Source organism: Parasteatoda tepidariorum, chromosome 1, assembly GCF_982258835.1.
Source record: "Parasteatoda tepidariorum strain Cologne lab strain chromosome 1, Ptep-v5.0, whole genome shotgun sequence".
NCBI lineage: Eukaryota > Metazoa > Arthropoda > Arachnida > Araneae > Theridiidae > Parasteatoda > Parasteatoda tepidariorum.
The window spans coordinates 2,131,545-2,158,753 of record NC_141755.1 but is presented as its reverse complement, the minus strand read 5'-3'; the positions used below and the strand labels follow the sequence as shown (position 1 = coordinate 2,158,753).

At 30.1% G+C, this 27,209-nt stretch overlaps 1 protein-coding gene and 1 long non-coding RNA gene across 2 annotated transcripts; one reads left to right on the top strand and one right to left on the bottom strand.

Moving 5' to 3' along the window:
• Positions 1–127: 127 nt before the first annotated feature.
• Positions 128–26,996, bottom strand: LOC139425418 (uncharacterized). Its single transcript, XM_071180279.2, has 7 exons — positions 26,777–26,996; positions 24,236–24,285; positions 22,726–22,772; positions 20,662–20,747; positions 13,144–13,190; positions 11,015–11,058; positions 128–276 (listed from the first exon to the last, which is right to left on the bottom strand). The coding sequence occupies exons 1-7, from the start codon at positions 26,994–26,996 to the stop codon at positions 210–212; spliced, it is 561 nt and encodes a 186-aa protein (XP_071036380.1). The 3' UTR covers positions 128–209.
• LOC110282022 (uncharacterized) lies at positions 2,001–8,472 on the top strand. The gene is made up of 2 exons (XR_002376559.4): positions 2,001–6,635; positions 8,369–8,472. It is a non-coding gene; the product is annotated as an uncharacterized LOC110282022 (long non-coding RNA).
• Positions 26,997–27,209: the final 213 nt, after the last annotated feature.

The following is a 27,209-nucleotide window of genomic DNA, read 5'->3' as shown; positions in this document are numbered from 1 at the left end:
TTTTTTAACAAAAGAAATTTACAATAAGACACTGTGTAAATTATAATAACTTTTATGAAAGCTTTTTTATAAAAGCAAACAAATTCGTCTATTAGACAATGATTTGTCTGGAAGTAGTTTGCTTTGTTATAATTTATTGCTTATCTGGTAATCTATACAAGATTAGCTATTAAGGTAAGGTAACTTTTCATAAGACTTTATACGGGATTTTAATATTTCTGCACATACCAGTCTGGCATAGCTGCAGCATTCCAGCTTTTGTATCGATCACATGACCTGTAAAATAGAGATTTAAAAAAAAAATTTATTGCTTCGTTTAATATAATTAAAATAATTTTTGCAATCAAAGTTTTCTATTTCTCCCATTAAGAGACATCTTTAAATAAATCAGAAACTATAAAAGAGCTATTATTTTTTCAAGAATATGCGAAGGACTAAATCAGTTAACGCATTCAGTGACCCCGAAAGGTTTTGTTTTTTATTAATAATGATACAGCTGTTTGTCAAAAAATATTTTGGGTATTAATTTTTCCGAAGAAACCCATTAAAATAAAGAATGTCTTTTTATTTTTCAAATTCCGGTAAATTAAAGGTGATTATTTGGAATTGAAAGTTCTTTCTTTTCTCTTACTAATGTATTTCAAGATGTTGTTATGGACCTGAAACATTCAGTAAATTGAGTAAGTTAAGAAATTAGTCTTCTCAATAATATTTTAGGCTTGTTTTTTTTAAACCGATCTTCAGATGCTGTGATAATTTGGTTTTTAAATCTGAGATAATCTGCAATAATCGTGTTGGAGGATTTCTGCTGATATTAATTTTCTAACTTAATTACTTTCTTAATATTAATTATAATTACTTTTTTAATATTAATTATTACTACTTTTATAATTAGTTTAAGATTAATTATATATTGCTTGATTTCGTACTTTTAATTAGTTTTTTAATATTACATACCTAATATGCAAAACATCCCTACTATTAGTTTTCCGCGTGGACGTCACATAAAGATCTCGGATTATTTTATTTTATAACAGTTGTTGAACAGCCGACCCAATACTGAGTTTACGACTACCAATGTTCAACACCGTAGACTTGTCATTTTGAACCCAATCCAGAAGACGAGGGAACTCCATGATCAAGTATTGGGACAAATGTCCCTTCGTGGAGGACTCTTTTGATGGATCCGTCTACTACTGAGCTATTTTAGGAGGAGAACTTCCTTCCTCGGATTATTTTTTATAACCGTGCTTGAACAGCCGACCCAATTTTTTGGGTTTACGATTTAACTCCGTAGCCTTGTCATTTTGAACCCAATCCAGAAGACAAGGAAACTCCTGGATCAGAACCCCCAGAGGTATGATTTGTTATGGGAACATGGAGGATTTCGTGACTCGACAGATTTAACGAGCATCAGTCACCCTTTGCTACACGGGGAGTCTTCGGCCGGCAAGGATCGAACCCACGAACTCCTGGACACGGGTCCAGTGCCCTACCAACCAGGCTATCCCGGCCCATCCAGAGGTATTGATTTGTTATGAGAATTACTACCATTATTGTAAAATTTTTAAAAATGGTAGTAAATTTTTGTGGATTTTCTCCTCGCTTTTTTTAAATATGTCTCTTTATCCTTTAAAATGATCGCCTTTCGACAACAGATAAAACAATTGCATTTTATCTGAAAGGGATACAGGGTGGTGGTCGAAACCGCATTAAAATATTGAGGTGTTCAAATTATTTCACTTTCATTATTATTCATTAAAACTTTCGAAGGAACACATTCGAACCTTACAGAAAAGTTGGTTCATCGTTGAAACAATATATAGTGCAAATTTTTTAAAACCATGACATGATTCAGTTTTAGTTATGTAGACACTGGGCGTTGAAAATAAAAAAGTGCAATTTTTTTCGAATGTTTTCAAATTCTAACAGAATATTGGCAGCATTAATAGAAACCTGTGTATAATGTTTATTGACTTTAAAGTTATTAGCTAAAAGGGCAGTTTTCAATTGTTGATAATTGAAAAGTTCCTAGTGAACGAATTTTATTTATTTTATTAAAATTCTTACCTAAAAACGTTGTTTATAGGTATTTAAATAAATTTAAATTGTTTCGGTAACCCTATAAAAATATAACGTACCTAAGCATTAAATTTTTACTCGTTCACTAAAAATTTCTTCGATAAAAATGCTTCAATTATGTATGTTCGACCATTAAAATATTAAATTAAGGTATTAAATTAATCAAATGCATTTAAAATTGAACAAGGCGCATAGAAGAGTACATGAAAAAAAATTTATGGCAATAAAACAAAAATTGGTGCGCGACGAACTTTTTGAAGTTGTGAGAACATTGGAAGATTCCATTACGAGAAAAGCAACTTTATCTACGAGAACTAAATATTGATGTATGGACCTTTCATAATCTTATAACTCGATAAGGAAAACTCCGACACGGTTTGTTGCACTTTACTTATTTATAACTTGTGATTTTTTTTAATATCTTAAAAACCAAATAATGGATTTTTTAAAGATTTTTCTTTTGCTGAATGTCCTCCTTAAACCGTAGTATCTCGTCATCGAAATCATCAAAGATAGATAGGGACGATAATATAATATCAAATTAAGGTTGCAGCGAATTTGCTTTATAAGATGATATTGTTGACCCTATTAACTATTAGTCAGGCTGTGTATGCAAAAACGCTTTTCTTCTTTAACTTTACTCTGGTAATCATTTTCTTTCGTAAGTCGAAAATTTCATTTAACAAATCAAATAGTTATCTAATTTTTTTTTCTTTTTGTTGGATTGTTTTTAGAAAAAATGAACTAGAATTGCAGTTAATATAAGAAAAATGCAAATGAAATGTTTATTTTATTTCCTAACAGAAAACGATTTAATTCATAATTTGAAGAGTTTTTTGACTTTTTAAAGTCATTTAACACGCAAACAAAAGAGAATATCAAAAATTTAATTCGAAGGAAAATAAACGAGACTACCGCAAAAATTTCATATTAAATTCAATGCTTTCTCGCCAATCCCTCTTGCGATTATTTTAATAAGAAACATTTTTATGAATAAAAACTACTCTGTTTCTGTTAAAATACCCAACACAGATTTGGTTCGGCAGATTTAAACTTAATCATTTTGTTCGGTTGTACAATTTTGATTTTTAATTTCTTACTTAAATTTCGGTTACAATAAAACTCATCAAATGTTTTTCACCCTCAGAGCAAAAGTGAGATTTCATTTTAAGCATTTTTTGCAATTTTAAATAAATATTTTAATTTCGGCTACTTCACAAAAAATTTATTATTAGAATAGTTATAAGAAAAATTAATTCATTTACTTTATGTTGAATGTTAAACAGCAATTCAATAAGTTTATCATTAACTGTAGCGTAAATTGATACTGTCATAGAATTATTTTACAATAAAAAAACGCCAGTTCTGGTTTTGAACCTTTAATTTTGAATAAGATAGCAACGTTTATTACTCTCTCTTTTAATAAAAATAAAACAAAAATAGCTGAAACGGCTAATTATGTTAAAAATAAATAGCGTAACAGTCAAAAACTTTTTGAACACAATTTCAATGAATGCATATAAAATATCTCTGTCATTAAAAATGAATACAATAAAAAATATCGTAAAATAAAATAACTTTCCTGACTCAAATTTTCCAAAACTCACTTTTTTAAAATTAAAGGGTGAAATAGCCTCTAAGAATATTACCTGAAGAGGATGCCTGCGACAAATTCTTTGTAAAGAGTATAGTGCAGGGCTCGAAAAACCGCCCGTTCTCGGCAATCAAAAATTCCCCGCGGACAACGAATTTCTCGAATCCGACGTCCGCGCGGACGGCCATTTTCCCGTTAATCTTCGTGATACATTTTCTGGATACATTGTTTGGGAGTACTGCAGGGGTTGAAAGGAGCTTTTCAGCTGTGAACTTACAAAAAAACACATTACGTACTGGTCTTAAGCAAGAAGCGTTAAACGCAATTATAAACATTTACCTAAATGGAAAACCCCTTTCAGATTTCTGTGCAGAAACCTCTGTAAATCATTGGCTTGATTGCTGAACTGGCAAACGTCATATTTGATTGATTTAAAAAACGCAATACCCTCGGATAAATTGACATTTCAGATAACTTGACTTTTGTCATTTAAATTACTTCATAAAAGAAAGAAATTATTTCATAAAAGAAATACGAAGTTACTATTAGTAACCTAGTATTTCTTTTATTACTGTATAATGTAATCCTAGTAACTACTAATTCATCGTGCAATTTATATAAACTAGTGGGCTGCGCCCCCTGCTCGCTAACGCTCGCCATCCCCCGAAAATTGCTACGCAATCTTATATGGTTTACTTCGCAAACCAAGCTCGCTTCGCTCAAGCTTGGTACATTGCCAATGCACAAAATTCTAAGAATTCAAAACAATCATTCAAATCCATATAACTTTTTTTTTTTTTTAAATTACATCTTTTTAGTAAATACCAAGTCATTAAAATAAATTTGAATTCAAATAAATGACCTGTAATTCGTTAAACCTATTAGAAATGTGCTATAGTATAAAATCTTAGAGCGTAACAGCACGACTGAGACCCATTTTTCAATGAATAACTAATAAAAATGATAAAACAAATAAATTCGTGATATAAATCAAAAATCGTCAAATAAATTCGTAACATATAAATTCGTGGAAAGAAAAGCGCTTCCGACAAAATACTAAAATAGAGATCTATCGACAAAGACTACTCACTTCTGCCTAGCTTAATAGTATGAGATTGCCGCAGCTGATGCTCTCTCAGGTTATTTCAGTTTCCGTTTTCAAAAGCGCTATATGTTGAGCCACCTCAGCGAGATTTAGCATGTGACATTTTTAGCGGCAATCATTGGTTGATTTTCTAGCGTTGCCATTCGGAGAGTTGTAATGAGACTTTTTTTGCCGCCGTGTAAGAGAAATATATATATATAGATGTTTGTAATAAATAAGAGAAAATTATATTTTTATTTATGAAGAAGCTACGGGTTAGTTTCAAAGGAGGACGGGTACATTGTTGGACAAGCCGTCCTCGGGGACGGGTAAAATTTCTGAGTATTTTCGAGCCCTGGTATAGTGAGCGGGAGGAGGGAATGTTAATAAAAATTGGAACGAAAAATTTAAATCTATGTAATATGAATTCATTTTTACGTAGAAATTAAATGAGAATAATTCTGTATCGTAAAATGGATAATTTTCATCAAAATATTCTCAATTCTTTTTATTATGTATTAAAAATATTTAATTTTTAAGAACTTAATACTTCATTGCTACAGTTATTCACATTTAATTCTTCGTGAAAGATTTTCCTCCATTTTCTTGTTAAGAACTATCTTAGTAATAGTGTCAACTATCTTAGTAATCAAAGCAATAGCAATGAATTTATTTCAAGAGTCCTTCATAGTCAATAGAATGTCCCCTTACGAAAATTTAAGGTATATTTGAGGTTGTTTTGAGGTATCGGAGGTATATTTGAGATTGCTGAGAAAAGAACCATTAAAATTTACCTCATAAAGGTTGTACGGTGTACCAGGTTGTTTTACATACACTTCAGCTCATTTAGAGGTTGTTTAAAATTCACTTCAAATCAACCAGGCTGATGAGGTGATTTTCAAGGTATACAGTTTTTCTGACTCATGTAACAAAAAAGGTATTTATGAGACATGAGATTTCACCTTATTTAAATTAAGGAGAGTCAGGTATTTATTGAGGTGTATAAAGTCACACACACATTTTATTTATATCTAAGCTTAAAGTTGTTTAAAGTTGACTACATATCAACTAGATTGAGGAAGTGATTTTTAAGGTATACAGGTTTTTTTTTCTGATACTTATAGCAAATCAGGTATTTTTGAGGTATTAAAAAGTTACCTTATTTCAACTAAAGAGAGTCTAGTATTTATTGAGGTGTATGAAGTTACATTTTATTTATACACAAGCTTATTAGGTGGTTGTTTAAAATACACTTCATAATAACTTGCTCACTTCCCAGAGTTCCGTGCGAGCCGGCGAATGGCGTGTGTGTTGACAATCGAAAGTTTATGCGAAATTTGTTAAGTGTGTTTGACATTTATTAATTTAGTTTAATCACTTTTAATCAAATATGCTTCAATTTTCAAACTTAAATTTTATTATTTTTGCTTTAAAGACGCGTCCTGATCTTGAATAATTCTTAGAGGCTATTGATATTCTTAGAGGCTATTGTTGTAGGTTTAGCAATAAAAGAGAAAAATCTGAATATTCCTTGTCGCTGTTTAGGGTAACTGGTGAATCGTTAAAGCAGGTTACGAACAGTATATTTTATTGTTTTCTATTTATTCAAATATAACATTTTTTTATTTTTTTGCTTAAATGTATGTGTTTTAACGTAGCAGTATGTAAGTTGATCAATTGAATAAAACCTTCATAATTTCTCTTATGTTCATAATATATATATTTACAGAGCTTATCCTTAAGTAGTTCCCTGATATTGCTGAGATGACCTAGACTGTAAATAGCACATGTGCAGCAACGAGGAAGAAGTGGCTAGCTAGCTACTTCTCAGCCTTCCCCTGGGAAAGAGTTCTGAATTTATACCAAAAAGAAAAAGTAATCTCACATAATAAACTTCTGAATTAATGTAATTGTTGATAACAATACTTTTCCTGATATTTGATAACTGAAAACTAGTAACAATACTAGTTCACTTTTTATATTTGATTACAGAACTGTTATTTTTCACAACATGTTATTTTTTCGCAATTTACCTATGTTAATTATTTGCTAAGCAGATTGTCATTACTTATTGGAACATTAAGCAAAATTATTTAATACCCGATTTCAAGTTTCTATGACAATTGGTTTCAGGGTTATGAGAATTTTTATGCAGCTGCTTATGATTTACTACTTAAAAAATGAGCGAATATCGGAAATCTTAATTTTTTTAGAAATAAGTCAGTATTGTTTCTTACGTAATTTTAATGATGAATTTAATAAAATTCGGAAATCTTAATTTTTTTAGAAATAAGCCAGTATTGTTTCTTATGTAATTTTAATGATGAATTTAATAAAATTCGGAAATCCTAATTTTTTTAGAAATAAGTCAGTATTGTTTCTTATGTAATTTTAATGATGAATTTAATAAAATTCGGAAATCTTAATTTTTTTTAGAAATAAGTCAGTATTGTTTCTAATGTAATTTTAATGATGAATTGAATAAAATTCGGAAATCTTAATTTTTTAGAAAAAAGTCAGTATTGTTTTCTATGTAATTTTAATGATGAATTTAATGAAATTCGGAAATCTTAATTTTTTTAGAAATAAGTCAGTATTGTTTCTAATGTAATTTTAATGGTGAATTGAATGAAATTCGGAAATCTTAATTTTTTTAGAAATAAGTCAGTATTGTTTCCTACGTAATTTTAGTGATGAATTGAATAAAAGTCAATTACAAATAAAAGCACTTATTGTTTAAGAGTTAAATGCTTTTTTTTAATTTCATCATATGAGAAAGGTTTTTATATTTAAACAAATGATTGTAACAACTAACAATTAGTTTTATTATGCTCGGTATTATAAGTTACATAGGAAATATTTTACTCAGCCTCTTTTAAAAGCATTATTTCAAATCGTTCTCTCTTAAACATTTTCCTCTCATAAAATTGCTCACAACTTTAAAACAAATGCTCCTATCAGCTTGTGGTTAGTTTAATTCGATTGAGTGTAAAAAATGCATACAAATGGTACATAACTTTAAAATTTTATGTTATTAAACGTTTGTTGATTCCTGATTACATTGATTAAAATATTAAAATTACTATTTTTTAAGAAATTCTGCTGTAATTGACAATAACGAAAGTCCTTTTCAAACTTAAACTTAAAAATTTATTAAAAAACTATTAGTTTCATAAAGTCGGACAAAAAGTTTTAAAATATAGACTAGTCTAATTGAGTTTAAAGATTTGTAAGAAAAAAAAAAGAAAATCTAATCATCAAACTTACAAGTGCCATAATGAACGATGTAGGTTCAATTATGGGAAAATAAAAAGTGCTAAAATTTCCAAATAAGATTGGAATTATATCTTTGAAAGTAAAGGTTGTTAATGATAGTACTTTCTTCAGTGCATTTTATTTTGTGACTGTCATACTTTTAAACGCTTTTAGCTACGAGGATTGAATAGAAATGACAGAAGTGGAATGCCATTTATCTGAAAAAGAAAATTAATTCTATCCAGCTAATTTAAATAATGAAAAAAACAATTTCTAATATTTAATATTTTAAAACCTGTCGCTATTATTGTAAATATCACTTTCGTACTAATTCCTTTTTTTTTTTCTTTTAGGTTCCAATACTTCCAAGTTTCAACAGGTAGATGGAATAAATATTTAAAATAATTATGTAAAGAAAAGAAAATTTCAGTTTTAAGTAAAAGTATTTTGAATTTCAGCTGACTAATTATTTAAATTTGCAGTTTTCTAGCTTTAAAAATTCAAGCACCTTAGACATTTATCTTATAAAAAAGTGAGTTCCCACAAATAATTTTTTTTTAACTGTAGAATTCGGATGAGTGTCATTTCAAGATGAATTAATTGAATCTATTAAAATTACAGGAGAATTATGTATTTGAAACTTTCTTTTATAGTTTAAGGAAAGAAGCAATTACTGCCAAGGTGTAATCTTAAAGGTTGATAAATGAAGATCTTTACTAATGAAAAAATTTAAAGATATGCATTATTCTTTATATAATATATAATCTCTATACATAATAATGAGGTTAAAAATTAATAAACTAGGTGGTCTGTTTAACACTTCATGTTTGAGATTTGAATAAATAATGAAAGAAACAGCTTTAGGTTGAGCTATACGAGGGTTGCTATTTATATTTCTGGCCTAATAATGAAAAAGCAAATATGTAGGATCGAAAATGGTTTTATTGTTTTTCAAAATATTCTCCATGATGATCAATACACTTTCGCATGCGTTTGAACCAATTTTCAAAGCACTTTTTCCAGTCCGATTGAGGTAACTCCAGAACATGCGTTTTGAATGCATCAACCGCTTCTTCGGGGGTCGAAAATCGTTGTCCACGTAATTTATTTTTGATGTGTGGGAATAAGATGAAGTCATTGGGTGCCAAATCAGGGCTGTACGGCGGATGACCGTAGCTTTCGCTCCGTCAGAAATGCCTTTGTTTGAGTCGATGTGTGAGAGCTCGCATTGACATGATGAAGAATTATTCGCCTGTTCTTCTGCTTTTTTCGAATTTCTCCGATGACTTCTGGCAAACAAATGGTGGTGTACCATTCAGAATTGACCGTCCTGCGTTGCTCTAACGCCACTGTTGCCACATGACCGTTAATGCCGAAGAAACAGGCAATCATTTGTTTCGATGTGCTTCTTCCTCGAACAACTTTTGTTGGTTTTGCCTCGTCTTGGAAGACCCATACAGTTGATTGCTGTTTTGTTTCCGGCTCATATGCATAGATCCATGATTCGTCACCTGTGTAGATGTTATACACAGCCTTTGATGTACCTTGAACGTATTTTTCCAGCATTTCCTTGCACCAATCGACACGAGCCTTTTTTTGAGCGTTTGTCAGATTATGCGGGATCCAACGCGAACAAATTTTTTTTATTCTCAAATGTTCATGCAATATTTTATTGATGCTAGTCATACTAATGTCCAAAGGCGCCTCTATCTCACAATATGTCACATGACGATCTTGCTTTATCAGTTCACGCAATGCATCGATCTTTTCTGGCCCAACAACGGATTTTGGACGACCTGTACGGGATTCGTCCTGGATCGAACATCGACCACGATTAAATTCGTTATACCAATTTTTTACAGTGCTGTAGGACGGCGCTTTATCGCTGAATAAAGAATTAAGTTCATCGAAGGACTCTTGTCTTGACAATCCACGTCGAAAGTTATGAAAAATAATGGCACGAAAATGTTCACGATTCAATTCCATTTTTTGAAAGAGAAGAACTTTTCAATTTACTGTCAACAACACAAATGAAGCTATAATGGTAAATCGTCTGCTGAATTTATGTTTAAAAATATCAAACTTTCGATTAAAATCGTCTGCGGTCGCCTAGCAACACTTACTGTTGCCAAGGCCAGAAATATAAATAGCAACCCTCGTATAAGCCTGAAGTGTAAAATGTCGCATCTTAGGTTGATAAATTTATACTTCTAAAAATAACAAAAATTTATACTTGAGGTTATGAAATAAGGTAGAACATGGAACACCTCACTTTAATAAAAAATAACCTTTCCCAAGTGTCAAAAAATACACTTGAGGTTGATTTATAATAACTGGAAGCGTAAAATGGCACACCTTAGGTAGATCAATAAATACCTCTACAAGCATAAAAATATATACTTAAGGTAGAAATATAACTATCTGGGGTAGAACGTAATACATCTCACGTTAGTAAGAAATTACTTTTCCAACTGTTAAAATTTACACCTGAGATAGATTTATAATAACCTGAAGTGTTAGATGAAGCACCTTAGGTTGTTGAATAAATACTTCCACAAGTGTAAAAAGATATATTTCAGGTTTTGATAAGTAATAACCTAAGGTTATAAATACCTCTGGAATAGTTGAATATACCTCTGGAGGTATATTGAAGTTATAATTAAGGTTTATTTTAAGGTATTTATTTGCACCCTTTTCAACCTAACGACGTATTTAAATAACAATCTCCTTTATACCTTTAAAAATACCTCATTTATACCTCAAAAATACCTCGATTTTTCCATAATTGCCCCCTCTCTGCAAGCCTCTAAATAAATGACACATTAAATTTAATCTTAAACTGGCTATCACATATTTTTTATGCATGCATCGAAATATTTCAATATAATATCCCCAAATAAATTCTTTTGGGTCAATACAAGATTTCTTTGTACCTTTCCTACGGAAAATGTTGAAAAACAGAAAGATTTAAAGGAGTAAAACTTTTAAAAATGACATACGTGCCCCGTAGTATATGACAGCTATCGCATGAACCAGACGTCACCTAAAATTAGCAAATCTAATGTCAGTAAAACTAAATCAAAACCTCCGGAGAATGTTGTTAGAATGAATTAATCTTTCAGAAAGGCAATGTTTTAAAAATTATCAAAAAAGAAAACGAAATTCGCGTATTTAAATGAATAGAGAAATTTTTATGTTAAACAGATTTTGGTACGAAAAACTATTATTAAAATGATTATTATTGCGAAAGTTTTTTTATTTGCCAACTCGTTTTCCAAACAATTTAAAAATAAATTATTTAAGGTTCTCGAAATGTGCTCATTCGCCACTGACTTTAAACGGTAATTCTATACAGTACATTAAAATGAACATTTGCTTTTGTTTAAGTAAGAATAATTAAATCTCCCAAGAATACTTTTACCCAAACTAACTTTTTGAATAATTTCTATAATGCAGGGATGCCACTTAAAGTGTAAGAAGTGGTTTAATTCATTTTTTATTTGTACCCACCACCATAGTATACAATGAAAATTATTCATATTTAAAGCTAATTTACTTCAAAAGTGAACTGGAAGAAATATGCTAATATCTTTTAATAGATTTTTATGAATCAACACTTTTTACATTTTTAGTCGCCTGTGGCATCCCTTATAAAGTTGTACACTTAATGTTTCTAAAAATATTATTTTACGTAATAATTATGACACATGTATCCAACTCATCGTGATATCGAGAATCTAAAAAACGAAATATTTAGAATAACATTCTTTGAAGAATCTAGCGTTATGTGTTTTACCGAATTATTAGTGTTACTAACCTTTCATAAGTATTGCAAATTATAATAACTGTTATACGTGATTGTCAAGTTGTTCTTTTTCAGCTCTCTCTACTCCAGTTGCGAATCACATAGAAAGAAGGAAAAAAAACGGCCACAGTATGGTGGAGGAAAAAAAACCTTTCTAACCTGATTTTATTATATTATAAAAGTTTCTTTAACCTTACAGTGTTTAAGATCATAAAAATGTTTGAGTTGTGAATTGGATGATTTTCAACTTGGTGGAAAAATTTCGCCAGATTGAAAATTGAACTTCACACTATTTCTTAAACGTATTTGAAGCCGTACATTAATGACCCTTTTTGTCCCCTTCCTCACTTTTGTCACACACCCCGCTACCTTTTTTTTTTGTCACATGTCAGGCTTAATTAACATACAATCATATAAACACACAATTTAGAAACATAACACGTATGTTATGGATGGGCATAACAATGATAGCGATTAGACATGCTGTTTTTAAATATTTTAACTAAAATGTCACACTTCCTGCTCCTCCTCACACTTTCACGACACCCTTCCGAGAGTCGTGACATGATTAATGAACGGCCCCTTCTGTCACTTTTTTAAAAAAATCTTTTTCTTTTTAAAATTATGAAAATGAATTTTTCTCTCTTTATTTATTTCATTTCTAAAATTGTTATAAATAAAAACTCGCTGATTATAAATACATTTTTTGGAAAAAATTCTACGAACTATGGACGAAATAGTTTGATCACGCAGGACTCGATTCTTTCGTGAGTTTTTAAATGAATTTTTACATTTTATTTATTTACATGACACGAATTTTTACATTATGCTTATTTACATTACATGAATATTGCATTTCATTCCAAAATACCAAACTTGAAACTAAATTGTAAGGGTTAATTACTTGTTAAATGGTGATGATAAATTGCTTGTCTAATAATAATTTATAAAATTCTTTATTTTAGGTTTCATAATGTTATTTTTAGGATCTTTTTTTTTTTTTTAATTTTCATTCAAAGCTCAATTTTTGTTTTAAACAAAATTTTGCAAAATTCAAAAGTCTCGATTGACCTTATAGTAATAATAGATATTTATCAAATGTTTTTTCCGGGATAAATTAATTTCTCTTAAACCAATTGCGCAAAACCTAAAAATATAAAAGGGAATCAAATATTTAATCTACGTACGTTTATTTAAAAAAAAGTTCATGAATTCATAATTCAATAAATAAGATGAATTAAATTTTACTTTGGGTTTTCTAATCACACTATTAATCTAAGGAAATTTATGTTATAAACACTATAAACAAAAATTTCAACTCACTGTTTTAGCTTTTAAATGAGGATCGACATAAATGGAAAGCTCCTCACCTAGGAAATAAATTCAATTGATATATTTCAATGTTTATTAGAGAAAACTAAAGAGAAAGGTTGGACAAAAAACATCAAAACCACTTTGATCTGCGGGAAAATACTTTGAGGTGATAATTGCCGTTTCCTCCGATAATTAAAAAAGTTTTTCTTCTTCAGTAATAGCATTTTTCTTTGCGGTCCTCGCGAAAGCAGCGTTTCCCACACTAAATTATTAACCTTCTTTGAGCCGAACCTCATCATCATAAAAGTAAATAAATACAGTGGCGAACGTATTTACGAATAAAAGACTTGATTCTTAAAATACTTAATAAGAAACTTTTTCATCGCTTTATCATTAATAATCTTAAGTTAGTTTTAATGTCCGTTCGTTCAATTCGGTCACGGAGCTGTATCTAGTCTAGTTATCAACTTATTTTGGGTGTAATATATGTTTGTTGTTGAAAATGAATAAAATAAGAAGAAAAATGGGTTTCTTTGAAATAAAAATGAAAACAAACTGCTGTAAACGCTGAAAATCATTATTAAGGAAGCATATTTCCTTATCTACAAATTTGGTTTTAATATTCACTCGATGGAGAATGATAATGAAAGTTTTTTAAAAAAACTTTTATCATAATTTCTTCAACATATCGTTATTGAAGAAATTGTATTTAGTAAAAAAATTGTCAATTTCTTTTTCGATGCATTTTACTTCAAATAATTTCAAAATGGCAACAGGAATATGAAATAAATAATGGATTATGGATTAAATCTAACTATAATAAAAGGTTTCAAAGGTTACTGGTTTAAACAAATATCCTAACGCTCCGAACCCCCTTTAACTTTTCGACGAAACCCCAGAGTTCCGCGGAACACCCTTTGGGAACCGCTGATCTAAAGTGCGTATAATTTTGCACTTTGTTCTTAACAATCATTCTTAAAATATATAAAAGGTGCATCCCTCCACTTATAGTGTTACCAGTACATTATGTATAGATATAAAAAAATACTATTTCATTTGAAGTTTAAATTTCCTACTTTTATCATTTAAGAATTTTTACACAAAAGAAATGACCACTTGAATACATTTAGTTAAAAAAAAATTATAAATTAATAAGCAAAATTGAAAAATCCTTTAACCTTTAAAGAAAACACGTGCCTGTTAATTTACCGAAAAAGTAGAAGGAAAAAAAAAAATTGTCATAAATCTTCAATTCTAGTTTGTTTTCTGGAGGATGAAAATAAGCATGAGAATCACGACTTACTTCCGCTCAACAAATATTCTACTGTCCCCTACATCAAACTATTAACGAAAGGTTTTTTCCCCTCTGTTATTCGAGATATTTACAACCCTAGTATGACAGAATCCCAGGTGATATTAATTCTTAGAGAACATTGCAAGAATTCATAAATTACTGTAATATAAAAACTACACGAAATCACACCTCTCAATGCCAATGTGAATTTAGGTACCTACCCCAAGGGGCTATCTGCTCCTTCTTTAGAAATGAAATTTAAAGGAAAAGGTTTGGGGGAGTTTACAAAAATAAAGGTACATGATGAAAAATTTAAACACTATAAAAAGCTATATTTAAATTATATCTAAGGTAGGATAAGGACCATATACAATATGTACAAAATAACAGTTAATAAAACGATACACTTTGTATCCCTGCAACACTCCCTCGTCTCCGCCCCGCCCCCCAGAGGACTTCATCGGTTTAGAGTGATGTCTATTTTCAACGAAATACATTTATTTGATTATTTAAAGTGGTCGTAAATTTTATGATTCAACATTTTCTAATTGATTTAAATATGACTACAAGCGAACAATTTAAACATATATATGAAACTTTTGGACAGAGAAAATTTTAAATGAGTTCGAAATTAAACTAATTAAGTTTACCATAAACTGTTATTTGGCTTCCGCCTTAAATAGTCTGGGTTAGCAGCTATGGCAAAATATATAATTGCTGTTATTGTAAAAAAAAACTTCAAAGAACCTGAAAAACATAATTTAACCCTTAAAATCTGTTCCGGTTTAAGTGCTCCGGTTAAGTTAAAAAGTGGCAGGAAAATTGCTCTCAGCTCTCATCAGATGATTAAAATAAATCTGTATAAATAGTTTAATTATCTAAAAATAATAATCTAAGAATTATTTTAAAAAACTCATTAGTAATGTCATATAAGGAATTATTTAAATACAAAGTAGTAGCTATCTAAGTAAAATATGAGCTTGGTTTAAATATGAATTAACTCCAGCTTTTTACGTTTTGATATTTCGGAGATTAGTGCAAGCATATATGGGAGATAGTTAATCACGAATTTAACTTTTTAATGTCCGTCCATATATACTGTAACGATATGAAAATTGCCTTTTGTGATTATATAAGTCGTGCTTTTATGAATTTTCATCAGGAACTATTCCACCGATTTTGCTCATATTTTATATTTTACTATTTAAAGTTGCATTTTTTAAAATGATGTAAAAGGAATATAAATAATGTATACCTTACAATTCAAAAGACTTTCGCCTGAAGTTAAATTAAATAATAGAAAGTAATAAATATTTATTTAAAGTTATATTTGGCTTGGAATTATCTGCAGACAAACGAATTTTCTTATTGTGTACAAAATGTTTTCAACTCGATAAAAAAATTCTCGAGACATTCGCGCCAAAAGTAATATTAATGGGTCCAAGCTTTGGACTCTGCTCACCAAATTGCGTCGGTCGACGGGTTATGTTTAAAAGTACGTTTTTGTGTCTGATTTCGTAATATCGTCTACACTAACCTATTTACGGTCACCCCTTTGAACCTTTAAGATGAAATCATAGAACCAAGGGCGGCGCCAGTAGGGGATCAGAGGGGGGGGGGGGCAATTGCACCCCTGTCGGGCATGGCAGCCTCCCTCCCATCGGGAAAAATTTAGAGTCTCGTAGGGAAAATAGTCTGGTCACATTTTTTTTCTAAATAATGCCACAAATTCATTTACAAATGCCTAATAAAAAATTTCGTAGTTGACTTTTTATTTGTTTATTTTTAAGAATAACTAACAAAAATTAGTGAAATATATTGTAAATTCTATGCAATTGTAGTTTCACTGCACTACTTGTAACTTTGCCCATACATTGTTAAACTAGAGACCGGATGCGATTAGACATGGACTGAAATTGACGACTTTTCGAAGTCCCTTAGAAATCCTTTCCCACAGACACATCTTCATTTTCTTGGAAACTTATCTTTCAAACTGCTAATAATCGCACCTTTTCGCTGGGGGAATATCTGACAAAAGCTTGAGGGACAGAAAGAGAGGCACGTCCTCTTCTTTATAAATTCTTTTTTATGTAATGTGTTTATCAATGGTTTATGGGATCACATAATTGCTTTTTGAAATTTTCAAGCAAAATGAAAGTATAAGAATAAAAAAAAATTTTAAGAATTTTTTCATCTTATATATATATATATATATATATATATATATTTGTAAATTGTTTTATGTACAGTGTATGAAATGGAAAACGGGAACACCTTGATTAACTTTTGATTTAATCATATTTTCACGTACAAAGAATCAATACCATATTTTAAGTTACGAAAATAAACAGAAAAGCGCATTCTGTTCTGGATAAATATGCAAGTTAGTCTATAGTTTTAGGTTTTTAATTTTCAAATTGAGAAAAAAACGGCAATCTGGAAGATAGGGTCTGTCTGAAGTTATGGCAGAGAGAGAGTTGGAAAGGTGTCCTTTAATTTTAACTTCACTCTTCGATTATAGCCTATTATCACGAGAACTTTTTGAGTGTATTGAAAAATGTTTGCATAAAATTACAAAAAAACATTTTATGCACAAATTTTTAAGCAAAAATAATTTTAAACAACTATTTGTTATTTTTTATTAGTTTATTAAATAATAGTAAAATATATTGAATTGTATGTTCTACATATTTTTACATCCTTTACATTTCAAAATGCAAACTTTCAGAGCAATTGATCAATTATTTTCTGAGTTATCACATTTTAAAAAAGTCATTTTGCTTAAAATTTTATTTATCTCGAATTATTCAACCGATTTCATTCAAATTTTGTATTTTGCAATTTAAAATTACCTTCCATAAAATTATGTAAAAAATTTTATGTCATGCTATTTTATATTATTTTATCCGTCGTCGTTGAACAACCGACCCAATTTTCGGATTTACAACTACTAATGTTCAGATCCGTAGCCTTGTACTTTTGAACCAATCCAGAAGACAAGGAAACTCCTGGATAAGTACCCCCAGAGATATTGATTTGTTATGGGAACATGGAGGACTTTACGACTCGACAGATTTAACGTGCATCAGTCGCCATTTACAACACTGGGATTTCAAAAATCGGGATTCGGAATTTTCCCAACGCATATTATAAATAAAAATATAAGAAATATTAAATTTTTTATAACTATTTAAAACTATATTTTTTGCATGGCACTACCTTTGGAAAAACGAATTTTTGCAATTGTATGAAAAAAAATTCGATTCAATCAAAACGCTCTTGAGAGATGACGAGATTGAGATATTATCATTATTATCATTGAGCTATTATTTCGAAGCTATTACTATGCAATTACTGTGAAATTAACAAAAAGGATAAAATGAGAGACGTTTTTATTTATTTATATCTGATATTAATATTGAAAGTGTACATCATTTCACCTTATTTTCCTCTCTCAATCATAATCCTTAAAATTAACAAAGCACATATAGATGGATAACCACCAGCTAAATATACCTTTCTATATATAAAAATGAAAAAATATTTTGCTATTATCAGGAATATTGACATATACTTCAAATGAATATACAGTGCGCAAAAAAATAAATGGACCCACCGGAATAATTTTTAATCTTAAGTTCGGATCTTCATGTTCTTGGACTCATTCTTAATGGTTCGAGAGGGTGACATCAAATATACTAATCAATTAGTCCAAACGATATTTTAATTTAGGAAATTAGACATAAAAACGCACTCCGATTGTTAAACATACCTTTTTTCGACGGATTTCTGACTCCCAAAATATTGTAAAACTTTTCAATCTAGAAATATTGTTTTAATAGTTTTTTCAGGAGCGCGCTTTATCAATGAGTCCATTTAAAGTTAGCACCCTTTAATGTTAACTTTAGTTTTTGCGTATTTCACTATAGCCCAATTTTTTTTAAGCAAATTGCGAATTGAAAAAGTTTTGCATACAATTCCAATCAGATCAATCAATTCCTATTCGTTTTTCTAAAGATAATTTCATGCAAAATAAAATTTTTAGAAAACATTTATTATAACCTTATTTAAGGGAAGGCGAGAAACTTAAGAAATGTAAAGTATACAATTTTTTCATAATTTGCGATTTTAAATGTAAAAATGCAGAATTGAAGCAAAATCTGTCAAATGAGTCCTGAGAAATAAAATTAAAAAAACTCTTATTTTTCGAAATTTGGTCCCCTAACTTCTTAGTTTTTAGTGTCCATTTTTTGTGACTTAAAATTCGTAACTATGACAGCAAAAGCAAATTGAAATCGTAGAGGAAAGAATGTTTCGCGTTGATATGTGGTAAACAATAATTAATTAACTGTGTGAAAGGTTATTCGTTGCAGGCGCATGTCAATTTGTAAAAAACTTCTGCAGGTCGAAACAGAAATCTTTTGCAGAGAAACGAAAACATAGGCAGACAAACAGCAGCCATGTCTGGCAATTTTTTAAAAAAAATTTAAGTTAGTTAATATTCGTTTCTCAGACGCAAATTTAAAATTTGTAAATTTAAAAATAATTACAAATTTGAGCTATAGTGTTTGAATCTTATATTACTTACTCTTTTTCTCAAATGCAGAAATTAGCATTTTGCCGGACATAGATGTTCACTTTAAAAGCGTCTTTGAAAAGAAAAAGGAATCGCAAGGAGAAATTTTAAGAGTCTCTTTGTATTTATTTACAATATATATTAACATCGAGTCCCCTGATTAAAATAGCTATTTTTTTATCCGTAAAATTAAACTACGTAACAATTTTAAAAAATTCGAATTTTGCAATTTTATGGGCATAACCATTTCGAAGTTCGTTCAAAACGGGGCATGATATCTTTAGATAGAGTACGTGGATGCAAAAAATGTACTTAAAACTTTATTTGCAAAACATTTAAATGATTCAAAAGCCAATCGATGTATATGAAAATAACATTTTATATTAAAATGTTCTTTAAATGTTTTGTTAAATGTGCATGAAATTTAAAATTTTTATTAACGAATAATTTTTGCGTTATGATAGAGTAAGAAGCGTAAAAATTTTTTGAAATAGCGGATACTGCTACAACTATTTTTCTTTATTACAGAAGTAATTTTTACTCTTACAATGTATAGTAAATTACACCATACAGTACAAAATACATCGATAACAGAAAAAATAATTATATTTAAATTTACATTAAAAGGAATATGTACATTATGGTCTCAATATTAGAGATTTTAGATTCTTAGAAACACACTTGAAAAAAATGATATGAGAAAAAAATTTAAAGTATAAAATTCGCTTTAATTTAAATATTTTGAATTAATTTCTTTGAGCCCCCCTGTCGGGGGAGACTTGACCCCTTGTCGGGCAGAGTCTGGCGCCATTCTTGCATAGAACGTAAGATCCAATCATTAACCCAAAAGTTATTCAGGGTGGTCTGTTTTTTTTCTTTTCTTTTACGCACTGTAAATTGACTTCAGATTTGAACAGAAATATTTATATTATAGAAACATGGGACAAAAACATCCTGTTTTCTTCAAAATAAATCCTAAATAGTGATACACTTTTTCCTTTTCTGAAAAAAAGAAATCGTCCTTTTGAAAGCACAAATGCCTTTTGCACTCCACTGACATCTATAAGGTGAAATCCAAAGTCACCACTCTGACAACTATGAACACAATTTAAACCTTATTGATTAGTAACCACGTTATTTTATGAATTTTAGAAATTATATTAAAATACTGTATGAAGTAGTTTGGATAATTTAGCGTTTACATTAATTCAAACGGCATAGAGTACTGGGAGTGCAAAAGTTTAATACATTTGAAAACTAGGAGAATGTAAAAGAAAATTAAGAACCATTTTTATGTCCATTTTTCGCAAAAATGCCGATTTGATCACCATAGGATGCATTTTGAGAACTACAATTTTTTGATAAATCAATAAAGTAGAAAAATTGATTCCCCCCGAGAGTTATAACACAGTGAAGATGGTCTGTGCTAGGGAAAATTAGTTCCCGTCAAAGGTTAAAAACAGCTTTCATAAACATTCTTTCATCTTCATTTATGACCACCACTATATTATTTTTAAATCAAATGCATCTATATAAAAAAAAAAATTCTCCACTTCTAAAGTTAAAGTGATGTGTTTAAATAAATTCTTAATAGATTTAACCCAACTTAACTACCACTAATGAATTTAAAGCCCCTCGTGGGTTAGTCTATACGTACTGTGTTCTTTTGCTAACGTGTCCTTCCAGTCTCGTCTTTCCTTTGGACACACTTTCAATATATCAAGCTCTGGACACACCAGGTTTCTAAAAGATTAGGCACTATTTTTTAAACTTTGAAATAAATGTTTCATAATTTCCAGAATTGCTAGAACACATAAAGAACGCCACAAAAATGCAACTGGGCTTTGAATTAAAATGAAATATTTACTTTTTAATCAAGAAGCTTCAATTTCTAAGAAAAGATTGGTTGTAGTCGAGCTTAAAAAAATGCTATCTTAAAACGTATTGGGCAATGGTTGATCAAAATTATAGAAACACTTCTTTCTAACGCTATGTAAACGATATCTTTCAGCAGCAAATATTTTGGAAAATTTTACTTGGCATAAGTGTTGGCACAATTTAAAGGATCATGCTTGAAGCTTTTGGAAATGGTGTCATTTTTATCCATGCAAAATTTGGTTTGATCTATCTGAAGCGAGAAAGTCAATAATTTTTTTTCCAACTTTGATACCAACAATTTCGAGCTCATTCTACAGGATTGCGATATTTATATAAAAATGCTTTTTGTTTATTACATGCTATTATAAATAAAAGAAAAAAAGGAACTTAATTACACTTATTTTGATCGATACAAATGGCACCATTTTTTTTTTCAAGCTTCAAGCATGATCTCTCAAATTATGCCAACCGTTTTGCAATATAAAATCGTCCAAGACAGTTTCCAAACAGTCTAAAAGAAAGACCGTTTTCATAGAGTTGTCTTAGAAGTGTTTTCATAATCCTGTTCCCCCGCATGTTCCAAATGTTTGTAGACTCACACTTAGAAGTCAAATGGAAATTCTGTGCACTCCATTTCCATTTTAGTACAATAGTCACTTTTCCCGAGATCGTTAACTTTTTGATTTATTGCCTCTACGGAATTTGTAGGAAATGTTCTCTATTTTTCAAATATGTTATCAGAAATTTTTCATCTTGCGCAACAACAACAAAAAATGAGAGAAAGCGATGTGAAAAAGCACATTTTTCCAGATTTTCCAGAGAAAAAAACATAATTTTTGATCGCAAATTTTTGATCGTAAAATGTGGATCCGTGTTCAGCACGACAAAAACAGTAAAGTAAAAAAAAAAATTATTCGTAAAATCCTCTATTGCTTGACTAATTTTCAAATGGTTCTAAGTTTCTCCTGGTATTAAACAAATACTAGAATTTTGCACAAAATCTTAACACTGCTCCGAAAAATTAACAATGCGTCGTTTCTATTTCGATTCGTTAGTCGCATATCACGAAAAGATCTTAAAAGAGCTGCAGTGTCGGGGTCTGACGCGAGCGATAGCAAATAGGAAGAGGATCTCTGTAATTAAAAAAGAAAAAAAAAACTCGTACTATATCGATGTATTTAGGCGCAAGAGCCAGTTAAATAAATAAAACGAAAGCGAATGCTATATCTAAAGAAACGCATTTAAATCTTTATTGCGGTCATCTTGACCACGATAATCACTCTAGGTTGTGCCTCATTTTATACACTTAATATGTAACTTAATAAATAAAAATAATAATGCTTTTGAATACCTCCAAAAGGTAGGTAAGGCCCCAAAAGTCAAGAAAGCTGATAGAATTATTTTAGAAATTAGCGCCTCTCATGATTGATTTGCGTCCAAAATGACCTCTACTATCGTTCTAGTGTTAAATATAAAGAGAAAATTATCTTGAAACAGTAAAACGATAATAACAATAATAAAATAAATAAGCAAAGAATCAAGGGCTCTACATAAAAGGTTATAAGTGTAAAATATAGTTACTTTTTGGTAGCAATTATATTCTTAAATGAAGAGATATTTATAAAAGGCAATTAATGTATTTGCGAAATATAATCAATGCTTTTGTAAAGTATAACAATAACGTTAAATTGTTTCACGATTATGCTTACTGACAACAATAATTTTAAGAAATAACGAATGCAAATTTCAATTTTCCTAAAATACAAATTTACGATTAGCATGTTCAGTATTACTAGTTTTATTTTAAAAAATGTGATTGCCTACCATTAAATTTGAAACTTACTGAGGCGCGAATGAATATTTTTCAACGAATTTATCGAAGCTGGCAATCTGGAAAAGAAATGGAATAATATGAAATATTAAATATGTAAATAAGGAGAAAAAATGAAGGTTCTGCAAAAAAAATTGATATTATATTTGTATATTGACAGTCGATGTAGGAAAAGATGAGGATTAAAGGTGTACGGCATTGCCTGTTTTTAAAACACACTAGTATTTATAGCAGTAGCAGTAGACAGTTCGTGGAAAATCTTGTAATGCGAGGAAAGATACATTTCTCAGATAAAATGTAACAGGAAAAAAACAATCGAAGATTCGCTATATTTTGTTATTATCAGCACTCAGTTATTTGCAACAAGTGATGTACTTTTTCCAGCAACTTTCATTTTATCGTTTTAGGGCTTTCTGGACCCATTTAGTTTCTTAAACGCATACATTGGTAGTAACATACCAGGTTGTAAAAAAAAAAAAAATGGTAAAGGGAAACTAGACACAATCAATATATTTTAAAAGCTATCCAATGATACAAAATTCAATCTTTTAACTCCAACCACAAAGGTTGGTTCAGGGGCTTCTTTGAACTCTTAATCATGAGCCCCCTATTTTTATTGCAGATTCGGATTCCAGAGAAAAAGTAACTTTATTTGAATTATAGGATAATGCATTCCGCTTCACAGATGGCGCTGTGATTATGAAAATTAAAAAGGGTACAAACTGTTTAAAACGGTGGTTACTCGAGACCCCTTCCGAATGAAAATAAAAATAAATAAGGCTAAAAAAGTTTCGGTATTTTTTTCAAAAATAAATTAAATTGATAAAAAAATATTTAAACGTGCTTATTTTTATCTTTTTAATCTGATGACTTTCGAGATTGAAATAAAAATAAACAAAACTTAAAATGTTTCCGTATTTTTTGGAAGAAAAAAAATAAATAAATTGATAAAAAGAAACTAAATTTGAACGAGTCTATTTTCTTCTCGCATCTTCTTAATCTGATGGATCACGAGATTGATCATTTCAAACACATGTGTCATGTTTTTATGTTTAATTTTTTTTTCGGTAGCACCAGCATCTGTGAAACAAAATCCATATACCAACAACTCAAATACGGCTAATTTTTTTCTGAAGAATCCGAATCTGCAATAAAAAATAAGGGTTCATGTTTAAGATTTCGAAGTCCCTCCTTCCTGTTCTCAAGGTTTCAAGATTGATAACAAAGATCGAGTTTGGTATTAATGGATAGCTTTTTAAAAATATTGATTGCGACAATTTTCACTTTTTCGATCCGATGTATATTTCGCGAGATATTTGACAGTTTCAAAACTGTTTTTAATCCCATTCAACATAAGTCATACTTCGCAACTTCTATTGTGAATTGCAGTAGCTGTAAATATAATCAATATAATAGATTTAAGCTCTGATAAAATAAAATTTCTTCTGTATATAATTACAATATCCAGTATTTATACGTAAATTACTGCTGCATTCAATTCATAAGTTTAAAATTACTATACCTGATATTTCCTAAAAGGTTTTTCAACTTGCGGGATATCTTCAAAACATTCTAAAATAATAATTTTTTCTATCAAAAATTACAAACAAAAAAAAAATATTTTTAAATTTTTTGCTAAGAATATCACAAGATTTAAAACATAAGAAAAATATAAAATTGTAGATTTTTATGCATACAAATATTTAAGATGTTGAGCAATAAGGATTTCTTTGAATCCTGAAAAAAAGGGTTAAAAATGATACATTAAGTGTTAAAATATTTTGTAAAATTCTAAATTTTGATTCTGATCAATAGAATTCTAACATGCAGAAGATACGAATCTTCACACTTCAGGCACATTTTCGTCCCGCAGTGGACTGATCGTTAAGACACGGTTCCCAGCAGATCACCGAAGTCAAGCATCACTGGCTACGGTCAGTGTGCGGGTGGGTGATCCACTTGGATCAGTCTGCGTAGGGACCGAGGGTGTGCGGTATTGGTCCTCGTTGAACTGTGCTACCGTAAAGTGCTCGACTTCGCGTGCAGGTTGTCGGGCTACCGAAGTGGGGGTGCCATCCCCTCCGCAGAGGATCAAAATTGTGATGGCATGTCTTCGGATCATCCTCCGGGATGTTTCCCAGACCGTCGCCAATAGCCCATTGTGCAGCTCTAGTGCGACGTAAATTAACAACAACAGGCACATTTTCCTGTATGTTAACTTTTTTTGAACAATAATTATCATTGTTCAAATAATTAAATCTTAAACAATTCTGCTCAAGAATAAGAATGCTTTTATCATTCTATTTTTAATCTTGTTTTTAAGTTCAGTTTTAAAACTCAGAAAAATATGTAAACAAAGACACCAAAAGCAGGCTCCTGATGTTCATTACGAATTGTGACTTTATAAACCGGCACCTGATTTGTGGAGCTGAAGAAATTGTTCAGAGTCTTATATGAAATAAATGAAAAAAGAGCAACTTTTGGTTCTTCTGTGAAAGGGAATCCACTTGTAAAAATTTTTCTTAGCATTTACTTTACACCAGTTCAAACAACTATAAATTAAATTTAAATGTAATAAATTCATTTTGTTTTCAAAATGTTTCAAAACGCGTGAACAGTTCATTTTCAGCTTACTACTTCAAAGTAAAGCGAGGTAATAACCGACCCAATGTCAGTTATTGTTTTGATTAATATTATAAAAATCACTAAAATATTTAAAATAAATAAGAGAACATGAGCTAAAATTGAATCTTACAGAGGTGATAATTGAGGATCGAAATGTAGAAGGGGAGACCATCGAGAAAAATATAGAACTGGAATTCGAACAAATTAAATGAGAGAGAGAGAGCGAAATCAGAATGACAACCCGGAAAATGCAATTGAGAATTCCCTTGTTGAAACAAGATTTTTTGACTTCTTCCAAAACGTCGCACCACCGTCTCAATTTGTTTTCGATGTATTTTAATTGATCCATGTTTCTTTCAAGTCATCCTTTAATCAAGTTTAAGATGGTTTAATTTCCACGAAGATAATGACTGCAGTAACTTTGCATGATATTGGGGTTCAACGTCCCCAAACATTTTTTTAAAGATGAAACTTCATTTGGTAAACAATGAAGATAATGACAGCAAATAATCCTTCTTTTCATTGCAGTATAGCATGCGGTAAAAATATTTTAAAAATTAAATCTCAACACAACGAGTTCGGTATATTGACATGCCACGATTATTGCTAAGTTGGTAACCAGGATAAGCAAGTTTGAGTACTTTTCGGTACTTACTTTTTTTATTTAATTAATTTTACTTAATTTTAGTTTGTTTAATAAAATAAATTTTAAAGAAGTTGATGGAGGTCCACATTTTTTGGCGACTTTTCCCTTGCTCCCCATGTTTTTTCATTTATGGAAACCCGCACGGACACCTCTACATTAAATCGATATTTATTTTTTAGAATACATATTAGACAAAATGCATTTCCATTTTTACGTAATTTCCTTGTTTTATTTTGAGTAAATTCACGTATCGTTATTTGTAATGCCAACTGCAATCGCCAAAGCACTAAATGTAGTTTAAATTTGCAAATTTTAAAAATATAAAATCCAATCTTGTAGAAGTTTGCCAGGAGTGGCTGCGAATTATACCCTTCAAGTTTGTCCCCTTCCGTCGAGGGGTTTTTATTTAAAAAAAAAAAAAAAAAAAAAAAAAAACATTTGTTTTAAATTCAGCACTTGGCGATTATTCTGCCGCAGATCACTAAACGGAAATCTTCCCTTTTTTATTTTGATATAAAATGCATTTTAATCGAATTATTTTTTTTTAAATGTTCTAATTATGTTTTGTTTTGGCGTCTTTTTATTTGGCAGGATGTTGCACGCTGACACAATTGAAGCCAAAAAATTGCCAGTTTTTGCCTAGGGGCCACCTCTAAGCATATTTTTACTACGAGTTCGTATTAAAAAATGAAATAATGTTCCCTTATTTGTTTTATTTTCTTGCGAATAATCGTTATGTTAGCTTTAAATCTTAGAAATGAGTAAAAGACGAGTAGCAAAAACAATATTTACCTGGATTGCAAAGCGTTGTGTTCCTACAATGTTCATCAGGTAACTTATGCAGGGCATTATCCCGTTCTATATGACGAAATGATGGAAGATTGGGATAATGTATACCCCTTTTCACGTCGCACAAGTGTTTCCTTTGAAGAGAGGGATATTTTTGGGCGTACTCGGGAAATTGTTCTAGATTTCGTGGCAGATGAAGATTGTGTTTATTGACATCATTCATTGCACGTCCAATGGATTGCAATAATTTTAATCAACTTTTTTATTTATAGATGCTTTTTAATCTGGAAAATTAGGATGAATAATTGTCACTATATAGTGTTTAATGGTTGAGGATGAGATTGTTTAGAGCGAAAATATTGAAAGCAATGCAAAAAAAATATCATACCTCATTTAAATCAATCTCTTTTCAAATCATTTGCTTATGCTAATCCAA